Here is a 13293-nt window from a genome sequence, read left to right as displayed (position 1 = left end):
AAGCCAGGAGAGAAGAATTCTGATCCTTCTTTGGGGTGTAAAACATATTATTTTTTTGTCTCATTAGAGAAGTGTGAAATCAGTCACAAAAGAATTGTGAAATCTTGACTTGCTTAATTCTGTGAGTGCTGAAAAGCTATGTTTTTATCAGAGTAAGAAAAGACATTAAGAACCTGAACTATTTCTGTTCTGTTCATAGGAACACACATTACCAAATCCACGCAGCCTTGTCCCACCCTACCTGCAAGTATTTCATCCACACTAAAGTTCTGAATAGGAGACAAAAGCTAAGCTATAGGGCTTATGACATGGAAAAGGATGCTTAGGCTAAGTTAACTTTCATCATAAAGAAAAGCTCATGCCTGAAAAATACTTAGTGCCTATACTAAGCTAAAAAGTAGCCCTCTAACGTCTCCATCATCGGCCCTAGAACCTGTGTTATCTTATTTGGAAAGAGTCCCTGAAGGTCTCATTAAGGATCTTGAGATGGGAGATTATCCAATATTTTCAAGATGGGTTCTAAATAAATATAATAAAAAGGTTAGCGAGAAGCAGAGGGAGATATAATAAAAGAGGACAGAGAACGAAAGAGGGACATGCAGATGGAACCACAGACTAGAATGACACAGTTCTAAGCTGAGGAATTCTGTCAGGAGAGTCTGGACAGGGAAGAAGCAGTGTGCTGGATTGTTTTAGGCGACTTGACACAAGCTGTAGTCATCAGACAGGAGGGACCCTCAGCTGAGAAAATGCTCTGTAGGCAAGGCTGTAGGACATTTTCTTAATTAGTGATTGATGGGGAAAGTCCCAGCTCATTGTAGATGGTGTCGTCCCTGGGCTGGTGGTTCTGGCTCCTACCAGAAAGCAGGTTGAGCAAGCCATGAGAAGCAAGACGGTAAGCAGCACTCCTCCATGGCCTCTGCATCAGCTCCTGCCTCTAGGCTCCTGTCTTGACTTCCCTCAGTGAACTGTGATTAGGAGATATAAGCTAAGTAAGACTTTTCCTGCCCAAGTTGCTTTTAATCGTGGTATCTTGTCACAGCAGTAGAAACCCCGATTAAGACAAGCAGGCTCTCCTCTTAAGCATTAGGAAGGAGGGGAGGGAAACTTATTCAAAATGTTGGTTTAGGCTCAGTGAAACTAGCTTCTGAATTCCAGAAATGGGAGAATAGATTTCCCTTGCTTTAAGCTTCCGTGTTGGTGATAATTTGTTACAGTAGCTTGGGAAACCTATGTAGTGTCCCTGTGTTCTTACCCAGGTCTTAGTTTCTTTTGGTTTCCCTTCTATCTGGCCCCTCTAAGAAGTATTTTAAAAGTATTCTCCTAGTGACTCAGTGTTTGCTTTGCCATTATTATAGGCATTTTATATGGTTCACTGAATCCTCTAACCCTATTAAGCAGGTATTAATATTCTTCATAATTTATAAATGAGAAAAAAAGGTGAAGCCCCACTCCTAATAATAATGCCCCAATTTAACACCGACACATTGACCCTTGACCCACCTATACTAAAACCTCTTTATTGAATTTAGGACCCACTTTGGGTTAGATATGGAGTTTACTTTGCTTATCAACTGATGGCACTTTGGACACTTAATGAGGGATATTTTCAAGAATGCTGGATTGGGATTGGAGAGACGGATCAATGGTTACGACTCTACCATTCACACATAACCTATGTAACCCTAAAGGAGCCCCTCTCCTCCTCTGGACACAGCATCCACGTTTATGAAAGGGTTTGTCTAGAGCACCTGGGTTGAGTTCTTAGCACCCACACGGAGGCTCACAATACCTATAATTCTAGGCCCAGAGGACTCTACACCCTTTTCTGACCTCAGAGGTGACCTGGCATGCACAAAATTATGTACAAAATCCTCATGTACATAAATAAATAATAAATAATATTATTGTGTGCTCCAAACTTGCTTATAACTCTTCACCTATGCTTATGTAAGCAGCCCTGATTAAACCTAATCTACCACAATCACAACCACAAAAAATGACAGTAGGAGGGGTTTGGGAGGAAAAAGGAGGAGAGAAGAATGGCGAAGGTCATGGAGGAGGGGCGGTGACCAGAACATATTCATACATATATGAAGTTGTCAAAGAACAAGAATTAAACAAACAAACAAACGAACACCTGGGCCAAAGAAGGCAGAGTCTGCCTGCACTTTGCTCAGTAAATGGAGCAGCCATTTCCCTCTGAATTTTTCAGCAAAGAAGAGTTGGGCAACGCTAGAATTAAAGAAAAGTTCAAGTTAAAAGGATCTCAAATATCAGTTTAGACAAACCCTTTCATAAACGTGGATGCTGTGTCCAGAGGAGGAGAGGGGCTCCTTTAGGGTTACATAGGTTATGTGTGAATGGTAGAGTCGTAATGAACCCCAATCGAATTTCAAATCTAGGGTTGTCTTCTACAGCTCATCGCACTGACCAAAGAGAAGGGGGTTGCTGTATATAGCGCACTGACAGAGTCTAGGACCTAGCAAGAGAGTGGGGAAACTGGCCCAGATGTTCTTTTTATTTTGTTTTGTTTTGTTTTGTTTTGTTTTTTCGAGACAGGTTTTCTCTGTGTAGCCCTGGCTGTCCTAGAACTCACTTTGTAGACCAGGCTGACCTCGAACTCAGAAATGGAAGTGCTGGGATTAAAGGCGTGCACCACCACCGCCCGGCCGGCCCAGATGTTCTTAAAGGAATAGTGCCGGGTCTTCATTCTCACCAGGGATGGCAGCCACTGAGATGGTCCAGGTAAAATCCTGGGTTGATTTAGAGACTGAAGGGACCATGAATGATTTCATGGCACCCTATAGTGAAAGACCGTCATAAATGTATGAATTCCTAGCACAAAAGGGATTTCTGGAAACCTTAAGGCTTTGGGAAAATAATTCTAGAGTTTACTTACACAGTGGTTTGTCAAACCCTGTGTCTATTATAGTCAAAGCCGAACATTTTTCATCCATATTTACATAGGCATCTGCTCAAATCTTGAGTCCCTGCTAGCCCCTCCTTTAAAAGGTATTTGGAAAAAAAACAAAAATTAACTAGATGGCGCCTGTAAAGTGCTCCTAACGCTTTAATTCACCGAAGGTGCTCAACAAACAGAAACTGGGATTGTGAAAACATCATTAACAGCAGCCACAGCAACCACTGTCTTTAAGACACGTTGAACTCCTCTCTGTAGACTAGAAATCCCGAGATGCTCTTTTGCCTGGGCTCCACTGCCCATTGCATCCTGGGTTTTGTAGTCAGGAAGTGAGTGGCTTCTTGCCCAACGCGCAGGCGTCGTAGTGCGTATCCCCGGAAGAACCAGCCGCGGCTCGGAGGATGAGCTGGTGGCGGTGGCTGCAGCTGCTGCGGCGGCACTGACAGGACACGAGCTCTATGCCTTTCCGGCTACTCATCCCGCTCGGCCTCGTGTGCGTGCTGCTGCCCCTGCACCATGGTGCGCCAGGCCCCGACGGCACCGCGCCCGACCCCGCCCACTACAGGTGAAGGGGGCCAGGCTCCCGCTCTCTACGGCTGGGGAGTGGCAAGCGCCCACCGGGCCCCTTCCCTTCCCTCCACCCCCAGGACCCCCCACCCTGACGTGCTCTGGTCCCGCTGCTGGGCAGAAATCATTTTGTGGTTCCCATTCTCCGTCCTGTGTCTGGTCTTTTCTCCCGCCTGGTTTTGTGTTCTGGCCCCCTACCTTATTTCTCATCCCTCGAACCAGGGAGCGAGTCAAGGCCATGTTCTACCACGCCTACGACAGTTACCTGGAAAATGCCTTTCCCTACGATGAGCTGAGACCTCTCACCTGTGATGGGCACGACACCTGGGGCAGGTAGAGCCAGCTTGAGGGCCAAGGGGGTTGGCCGGGATCGTAGGAGGGCTGGTGGCTTCATGGTCTCACTGATTGTGGAAAGTTTCCGACCTGGGCTGATTCAACCCCTTCCCCTCAATCCAAACCAGCGCTGTCAGAACTACACAGCTTTTCACAGTACCAAAAAAAAGTCTTGGCTTAACCTGGCAGGCTAGCCCTCTGGACTCACCTCAGCAGGAACAGGCACCACGTATGAGGACTTGGGGACATTTCTAGAGTCACAAAATATTTTGAAAAAACTCCCGAGAGTCAGGAAACTCAACTCCTTCATTTCATAGGTGGGCACACAGGTCCAGGAGGAACGTTGTTCTCCCCGCAGTTAAGACCCTTTGTAGTTGGTGTACTCTGTATGACTGAAAAATATTTCCCATCTAGCTTCATACCAACTCCTCTCACCCCCATACATACAAGTCACCTGATTCATTTTCATTTAGTAATTCTGTGTTACCATATCATCTTTTCATTTTCACTGGAATGAAGAACCCAGTCGAGCAAAGAATCATTGCATTAGCCAAAACTGACACTAGGACTGTAATCCTGAGTTGGTTTTTTTGTTTTGTTTTGCTTTGCTTCTTTTTTATAGAATGATTTATTGATTTAGTGCGCACTGGCTGTTTGCCTGTATCTATAACCATGTGAGGGTGTCAGGTTCCCTGGAACTCGAACTACAGACAGTGTGAGCTGCCCTGTGGGTATGAGATGATGAACCAGTGCTCTCAACCACTGAGCCATCTCTCCAGTCGCTGAGGTCTTTTATTTCTTGCTTGCTTGCTTGTTTGAGATAGGTCTCGCATAGCTCAGGCTGGCCTCAGACTTACCCCATCACCAACAATGACCATGGACTTGGGGTGCTCCTGCCTCTACCTCCCAGGTGCCGGATTGCAGGTGCTCCCTCTCGCCCCTGCCTTATTATCCTCGTTCTACAAATATTTATACATGATAGCATGCTCTCTGATGCCAGGGGCTAGGCAAGTAAGCTAGGAACGTGTGCCAGTTTTTATTTCTTAGTTGGAACAGAAAGCAAGTGCCAACACACATGGCACACATGGCTCACTGAGTAGGATAGAGTCATGCTTGCTTAGTATCTCATTCCTTAGGTCTACAACCTGTGTATGTCCTGTAGATCATTCTAGAATGTCCTCAGTTTATACAATTACACAGGTTTGCATATATGTGTTGTGTGTTTATTGAGACAGGATCTTGCTATATGGCCCAGACTGGTTTTAAACTCTCAGGCCTTCTGAATCCCACTCCCCCCAACCCCCAATGCTGGGACTGCAGGCATATCTCACACCTGGCTACTGTGTATCTTTGTAAAAAAAAATCACCTTATTAAAGGTATAATTGCCATGTAATAAAGTACCCCATTTAAAATGTATAGCAATCACCGTCACAACTAGCAGATAGAAGAATACTTCTTGACCCTAAAAAAGTGCGCCTTATGTATTATCCCTCTGTGGTTACTGGCCCTAACAGCAGCACATTTGCTTCCTGTCAGTATGGCTTTTTAAATTTTATTAGTAGTATATGTGTTTGCTTTGCATGAATTTTGGTACACCATATGTGTGCAGGAGCCTGTGGGGGCTCCTGGCTAGAGTCCCTGGAACTGAAGTTGCCAGCAGCTGTGAACCCCCACATTGCTGCTGGGAACCAAACTCAGGTCCTCTCCAAGGGTAGTAAGGGCTCTCAAGCCCTGAGCTGTCTGTCCAGCCCCCTCCCAGCACTGTGAAATGCAGATGAGAACATGCTGTGTGGCTTACTTCATACACCGTGTTTTCCACTGAACAACTTGGTCATCTTATTAGCATACAGAACTCCTGATAACCTTAATAATGTCATACATTTGTACTTCTTTCTATCGGTTTGCCTGTCACCCTTCAACTTGTGAGCAACTGGTAGTTTCTAGTCTTTTGATGTCATACGTAACACATTCCCCAACTCTTTCTATGCCGCAATTCTGTGCTGCCTCTCTAGAGTAGGGAAGAATGCCAGAAGACATAGGTGACCTGTTAATTACAGTACTGCTGCACCAGGCAGTCAAGGGACTCTGAGTTTCCCTGATTCCTCTGTTATAACTGTAAGTGGGATGGATAGGGGCATGGCTATGCCTCGCTTAGATCTGGGCAGTTGTGAATCTGTTGTTTGATGTTCTTATGAAGCAGCGGGACTTTTGTCTTTTCACAGTTTTTCTCTGACTCTGATTGATGCCCTGGACACCTTGCTGGTAAGTATCCCATCTGTTTGTTTCCCTCTCTTGTCATTGCCCAACCGACATCCTTCCTCTTTTGATAGCTTGTCTGTGGGTGCAAAGTAAATTCCTCCCCTAGGCCTTTCATCTCATGATTCTGAGCCACCAGACTCTGGTTACCCAACTGCATAGGAGGGAATGCCAAGTTCCAAGAGAAACCAACTCGCACAGGTTCAGTTGTTCATTGAGCAAATATCTACAGGGGACCTGTGGTAGACATGCATAGCTCAGTGAGAGACAGAGGGACATTGACACCGTCCTTTTCAAAAGCTTATATTCTAGTTAGCCATGTGCAGTGACAAAAAGAGAATAACAAAGACAGCCACTCTGTCACATGCATGGCTTGTACGAAGTCCTTTACAGGTTATACTAGTCACTTTCTATCATCGCGGTGACCACACGAGAGAGAGAGAGAGAGAGAGAGAGAGAGAGAGAGAGTGAACATCTTAAAAGGAGGAAGAATGTATTTTGGCTCACAGTCCCAGAGGCCTCATACATGGTGGCCCACCCCATGTGCTTGGGCAATAATGTGGCAGAGAGATGCCTCTTTGTCTCATGGTTGATAGGAGTCAGAGATCAGGAGACAGGAATGGACCAAGGACAAGGTACCCACCCCAAGTTGTGCCTCCCACCCCCCAACTTACTTCCTCCACTTGATAAGGTTTCCATAACCTGTGCTGCCTCCTGGGAACCTAGACCTCGAGCAGCTTGTTGCGATCGCTTCTTACTCAAATTGCAACACATGCATTGTGCTATTTAGTCCCTTCCCATAGTCTCTTGGCTTTATTAGTTCATTCTTTTATTCCTTCTTACAGCTGAGGAAATAGGATTTTTAGGAATGCAATGCTGAGAAAGGTAAAAACAGAACTCGGACTTAAACTTAACTTTATGTGACATCAATCCTTGATTGTCTTCTGCCCTGCTTACCCTCTTCCAGGGTTTTGCTGTTTAGCCAGGAAGACCTCAAACTTGGTAATCCTCTTGCCTCAGCCTCCCAAGTGCTGAGATTATAAAGATTTACCAGTATGCCTGGCCACTCTCATTTTTATACATCTATAATATTTATATGACTATGAACACTATGTAGATATGGTTTGGCTTATACTTTTTGTTTAATGTTAATTTGTATGTTTCTATCTATCAAATATTTATTGAGGACAGCTATGTACCAAGCATGCTAAACTTTGAAGTCAAAATGGTAGGTTTAAACAGAAATGATCTCCACTTACCTGGAGTTTGAGATGTTAGCACCAGGATCAAAAAATAGCAATAAAAGATGATAACCAGATATTGAGGCCAAAGCTTTGTATTGCAAAGGCCCAAACACAAAATGATCTGGTGTGTGCCTTTAGCTCTGGCACTCAGAAAGAAGAGGCAGAGGCAGGCTGATCTCTGAGGTCAAGGTCTGTGGAGTGACTTCCAGGACAGCTAGAGCTATATAAAAGAAACTATCTCAAAAAAATCCCCTAAACAAACAAACAAACAAACAACAAACACCGATCTGACCTAGCGGAGGATGTTGGAGAACTTCTCTGAGGCAGTGATGTGCAGCTGGAGTTAGAATTTGACGGAGAAGCTGGCAGTAACTGGGAAGGTGATAGGAGAGGGTGCTGTAGGCCAGGTAACATGGAGGCTTTGTGGCAGGAGAGTGAAGCGGGTGAGTGGAAGGGAGGCAGTGTGCTGGGGTTGAGAGAGAGAAAGGTATGTGGGGTCTGGAGGCGGACGCTCCACTTCACCGCATTGTGATCATTCACTGGACCATACAGGAGATCCACTGGCATCTCTTACGCACAAGTCAGGAAGTGGTGAGATGTCAGCTTTGAGATCACTGGCCGCCTTGTATACAAGATTTGTGTTCTCGTTCACCACATTTGTCAAGTAATTGCTTCCTGAGCTGTGTCTGGCACTCTGAGGCAGTACAAGAGTGGGTGATGCCTCTGCCGTTGTGAAGGGGAACGGAGACCCTAACAGTAGTATACATAGAGCTCATAAGGACTTTTAAAAGAAGAAAAGGTTGAAGGAAGTACCAGGCATCCTAGAGTAGGTGACACAGGCCAGGGAAGGGTGGGATTTATAAATGGAAGACGTAGGAGGGAGCTACTTCTGGTGGAGGAAACAGGAAACTGAGGAAGACTGGGCACAGAGGAAGGTGAATGGTGAAAGAGACAGGACAGAGGTAGGCTGGCTCCAGGTCCTAGAGAAACTGAGTGTTGGGATAGCCCAGAATTGTCTGGGCTACAAATTGCAGAGCCTCGATTCAACTGACTGAGATAAGAAGACAAACTTACTGAATCAGATAACTAAAAAGTCCAGGTCAAGGCTGACCTCAGACCCGATCCAGACGGACAAATGACGTCAATCAGAGTCCCCTTCCACCTTTTATCTCTTCTTTCTTGGCTGCTGTGTTCTCAGTCTCCATAAAAGGTCGGTCAGCCAATTGCCGTTCCTATCCCCCTCTTCCCAAGTTTAAGAAACAGTATGTTCAAAGAAGCAGCCTTCCCCCTTAGTCCAAGCAGTAAGGCTTCATAGGTCAGGCTTGGGTCACATATATATTCCCGAACTGTCTCTGGTGAAAGGGTATGGTATTATGGCTGATCCCAGTAAGGCACTCACTCCACAGCTGGGGACATGGGGTCCTGAATTACAGGAGTGACTCTGGGAAGAAGAGTATTCAGGGGAAATTTGGGGTGATAATAGCAGAAAAAAAGGTAATATTATGTGTCAAGCTAGGTGTGGTGGCACGTGACTGTTAACGCAGCGCTTGAGAGTTGGAGTCGGGAACATCAGCAGTCCGAGGCCATTCTTGCCTTACGTAGTGAGTTCCTCTTCCTCTCTCTCCTTCTCTCCCCCTCCCCATCCCCTCTCTCCCTCCATGTATGTATATTCATATATAACACATATATGTATATACAAGTATATATGTAGATGCGCACATACATATCTAGCATTTGACTAGATTTAACCAGATTTATTTTCTCAAGTAAAGGAAAGGATATGGTTTAGGCGATAGACCACTTGCCTTCTGCATGCAGCCATGGGTTCAATCCCCATCAACCTCAGATGGATAAGAACCACAAAGCTACATGAAAATGCGGACTCATCCTTTAAGTATACAGGTTGGGGGCTGGAGGAGAGGTGGCTCAGTGGTTAAGAGAACTGTTACTCTCGCAGAGGACCTAAGTTTCGGTCTCAGTACCCATATGGTAGCTCACAGCCATCTGCAACTCCAGTGAGAGGAGACCCACCCCACCTCACCCCACACACTTCTGACCTCCAAGAGCAGCAAGTGCCAACGTGGCACTCTTGACTATGGAGGCAAAACACTCAAACATGCAAATAACATTTTCAAAAAGGAAAAGAAAAGCCAAAAGGTGATTTCTTTTTTCTTTTAGCAATGAGTCAGCTACTCAACTATGCCATCAGAGACTGAGGCTCTTTGTCCCTTCCTAGTCACCCGTCGTTGGCTTTTATTCTCATGTTTTACCCCATGGTGAAATACAGCTGCCACCACACCAGAAACTGAGTCTGCTTCCAAGCCAGAAAAGCAAGGGCAGAATAGAATCCATGCTAGCCATATCTGCCATCAGAAAAAGATTTGTTCCCAAAGGATCCCGGTTAGGGTGACACTGCGGTCTCTCACCGCAAAGGAGGTGGTGAACAGTAGCGTCAGGGTTCTTGGCCTTTGTGGCAGAGGCTTTGGGATAAAGAGGACTGGGAAGCAGCTGGTACTGTTTTCCACAAAGTGGGGAGGACAGAGAGGTAGAAACAATTGCTGTCCACTTCTGATCCCCGCTTTGTTTATGTGGGATCCCTTTAAATGGGCACCAGGAAACCATACAGGCTGGGTTTCTGCGAGATTGCTGGCTCAGTGTACCTGAACCCAGGACAGAGAGGTTCTGACTGAAAAGTGTGGGTCACACCAGCACCTGAACTGTTTCCATGCCCAGAGGAGCCATGTGGTCAGGGTTCTCTTTCATTCCAGATTTTGGGGAATACCTCTGAATTCCAAAGAGTGGTGGAGGTTCTTCAGGACAATGTGGACTTTGATATCGACGTGAACGCCTCTGTGTTCGAAACCAACATCCGAGGTAAGGGTTGCTTTTTAGGGCCTGTAGGAGAGATTGGAGTTGTCACTGACAAGCAGAATGGCAGGCGAGGCCTTCAAGAATCCTCTTTCCAAGGCACTGCTCCAGACTAGTGACTGACAGCGGTGTTGCCTTCTGGGATGTCTTAGTCAGGGTTCTACTACTACGAACAGACACCATGACCAAGGCAGCGCTTATAAAAACAACATTTAACTGGGGCAGGCTTACAAGTTTAGAGGTTCAGTTCATTATCATCAAGGCAGGAGCATGGCAGCATCCAGGTAGGCATGGTGCAGGAGGAGCTGAGAGTTCTGCATTTTCATTTGAAGGCTGCTAGCAGATTCTGACTTCCGGGCAGCTAGGTTGAGGGTCTTAAAGCCTATGCCCACAGTGACACACCTTCTCCAACAAGGCCACACCTCCAAATAGTGCCACTCCCTGGGCCAAATATATTCAAACCAAGACATAGGGTAAATAACATTTATTTGGAGTTTGAGCAAGCAAGGTATAACTCTGCCTTCTTGGAGGTTATTGTAGCCAGTAGACCTTTGTGGGATAATTGAAATGTTTTTTGATTTGGTTTATTTTCTTTTATTGTTTTTTTGCTTTTTGAGACATAGTCATACTATGATTACTCTGGCTGGTCAGAAACTGGCTATGTGGTCTACACACAGCTCAAACTCAAATATCTGCTGTCTCTGCCTGCCTAGTGCTAGGTTTCAAGCCATGCACCACCACACCCTACTTTCTCTCTGTTTGTTTTTGGGTTTTTTGAGACTTGGTCTCATACTGTTGCCAAGGCCAGATCCCAGCTCACTATGCAGTACTCAGTCATCCTTTTGCCTCTGCCTGCAGAGCGCTGAGATCATAGGCGTCAACCGCCGCACCCAGCTCCCATTTTCCCTTTTACTAATGTTAAAGTTGTGCATAGTTCTTCTAAAATAGTTTCCCTAGCAAATTGAACGAACAACTTACCTAAGTCTAGAAGTGGTGAGAAATTAATTCTATTCTTCCTAAATGATAGACACACCTCGGAGAACATCTTGACACATGGTCTATAGTTCCACGTTTAGTTCTTTACAGTTGAATTTTAGGTTTACTCGTGTACTTAGCACCGTGCATACGTGTGTGTTCCTGCAAGTGTGCGTGCATGTGTATAGCCAGGGTCAGCTCCCACGTTACTCAGCAGCAGCGGTTCACCTTGTTTTCCGAGACGGGCTCTCACTGGGACCTGGGCCTTGCTGACTGTGCTAGGCTGACAGGCCCGGGAGCTTCCTCAGCACGGGTCTATGAGTGAGAGTGCACCTTCACACTCAGCACGGGGCCTGTGAGTGAGTGTGCACCTTCACACTCTGTTTATGTGGATGTTAAGGGTGGGATTCGGATATTCACACTTACCGGGCACGCACTGTAAAAGCTGAGCCAACTTCCAGCCCTGTCACCTACCACCTTCTGACAGTGCTTCAGTGTCTCAGGTCTTGTGTGTGCTCCGCCTTTTCTCTAAAGAGCTTCAGAGTTTTCCTTTGTGTGGCTGTGCCGTAGGCAAGCTTTCTTAGGTTTCAATTGCATGAAAATGTCTTTGCCTCACTGCCTTGGTCTTTGGGAGATGTTATCACTGCATGCATAGCTTCTGCTAAGGATATTCTCTCTACCTTCTGTCAGACTTGCCCCAGTGCTTTGTCTCAGTTCCTCTTAGGCAGGAAGAAGGGAGACCCAGAGCTCAAGGCCACAGGTTATGTTTTGTCCGAGGGCACTTCCTGGTATCTGGTTAGCGTGTACTTCCAGTCACAGAATCACTGTCTCCATTATGCGTCCTGAATATTGTGTGATGAGTCAAAAGAAAAGATGGGGGTAATGACAAACGTCTTCTCATCTTCTGACACGGTGACAGAAGAGTGACAAGCTGAAGGGAGCAGAGCTTTAGAATTGGGCAGGCTGCCCTACCAGCTGTCAGACAGGTAACCCAGAGCAAGTCAGTTTGCTTCTCTGAACCTTAAAATTCATGTCTGCAAGATGGGGCAGCATCACCTAGAACCTGGTCTGCACTGGGGGCTTCACTGTTCTGTGACCCACCAAGGGAAAAACTTTGTTAATGTTGTCAAATAGGTGGAATTAAGGGTGACTTTATTGCTGGTTCTAAAACAGTAGTTGTCAACCTATGGGTCCCAGACCCCTTTGGGAGTCGAATGGCTTTCACAGGGGTTGTCTAAGACCATCAGAAAAAAAATGATGTCATGACTCATAACAGTAGCAAAATTACAATTATGAAGTAAAAACAAAAATAATGTTATGGTTGGGGGTCACCACAGTATGAGGGACTATATGTACTAAGGGTCACGGTGTTAGGAGGGCTGAGAACCACTGCTTTAAATATTTTAATTTTTTAAGGTGTATGACATTTACTCATTTATTGTATGGTGTGAATGAACCCAAAGACACAGCATATGTGTGGAGGACAGAGAAAAACTTCTCTTCTCCCACCATGTGGGTCCAGGGGATGGAACTCAGGTTGTCAGGCCTGGCAGCGGGTGCCTTCACTCACTGAGCTATCTTGATGGTCCTTTAAAAATGCATTCTTTGAAAACTTCATAGATGTATATACTATACCTTGGTTATATCCAACTCAAATCCCTCTTCTCACTCCCTCCAGAACCTACCCCCAATACTTCCTCCACCACCCTTCATATCTAGTGAATGCTGCCTGCCCATGGTTTTGTGGTCATCCATTCAAGCATGGGCAGCCTACCAGCGGCCAAACCGCTGAAGAAAATAATTCCCTAGCCCTCAGAGCCATCAGTTACCAGTGGTTGCTCAGGTAGGGCTGGAGCCACGTGAGCTCCCGTCCCATTCATACGGGGATGCTTACTAGCCTGGCACTGTGCAGGTAACCACTGGTGTTGCGAGGTCAGGAGTGCAGGGGCCATATCATGTCCCAGCACTTACTTCCCTCCATGCTCTTCCTCTTGCATTCACTCCATGTCTCTTCCAAGCCTTGAGTATGGCCCAGATGCTCTGTGGAGTGAGTGTGATCCAGATGCTCTGTGGAGTGAGTGTGATCCAGATGCTCTGTGGAGTGAGTGTGATCCAGATGCTCTGTG

General features: G+C 46.0%; 1 protein-coding gene across 1 annotated transcript in view; it reads left to right on the top strand.

Moving 5' to 3' along the window:
- The first annotated feature begins 3243 nt into the window (after positions 1 to 3243).
- The window catches only part of LOC110310781 (ER degradation-enhancing alpha-mannosidase-like protein 2), a 27930-nt gene continuing 17880 nt past the window's right edge, over positions 3244 to 13293 (top strand). The window contains exons 1-4 of the mRNA XM_021183891.1: positions 3244 to 3488; positions 3713 to 3823; positions 6047 to 6086; positions 10093 to 10198. Of these exons, the coding sequence (XP_021039550.1) occupies positions 3382 to 3488; positions 3713 to 3823; positions 6047 to 6086; positions 10093 to 10198 (364 nt within the window). The 5' untranslated portion in view covers positions 3244 to 3381. The remainder of the gene's footprint in view (positions 3489 to 3712; positions 3824 to 6046; positions 6087 to 10092; positions 10199 to 13293) is intronic.

This window comes from Mus caroli, chromosome 2 (genome assembly GCF_900094665.2).
Source record: "Mus caroli chromosome 2, CAROLI_EIJ_v1.1, whole genome shotgun sequence".
Taxonomy (NCBI): Eukaryota; Metazoa; Chordata; class Mammalia; order Rodentia; family Muridae; genus Mus; species Mus caroli.
The sequence above is the reverse complement of the archived record's forward strand: the minus strand, read 5'-3'. Positions and strand labels throughout refer to the sequence as shown.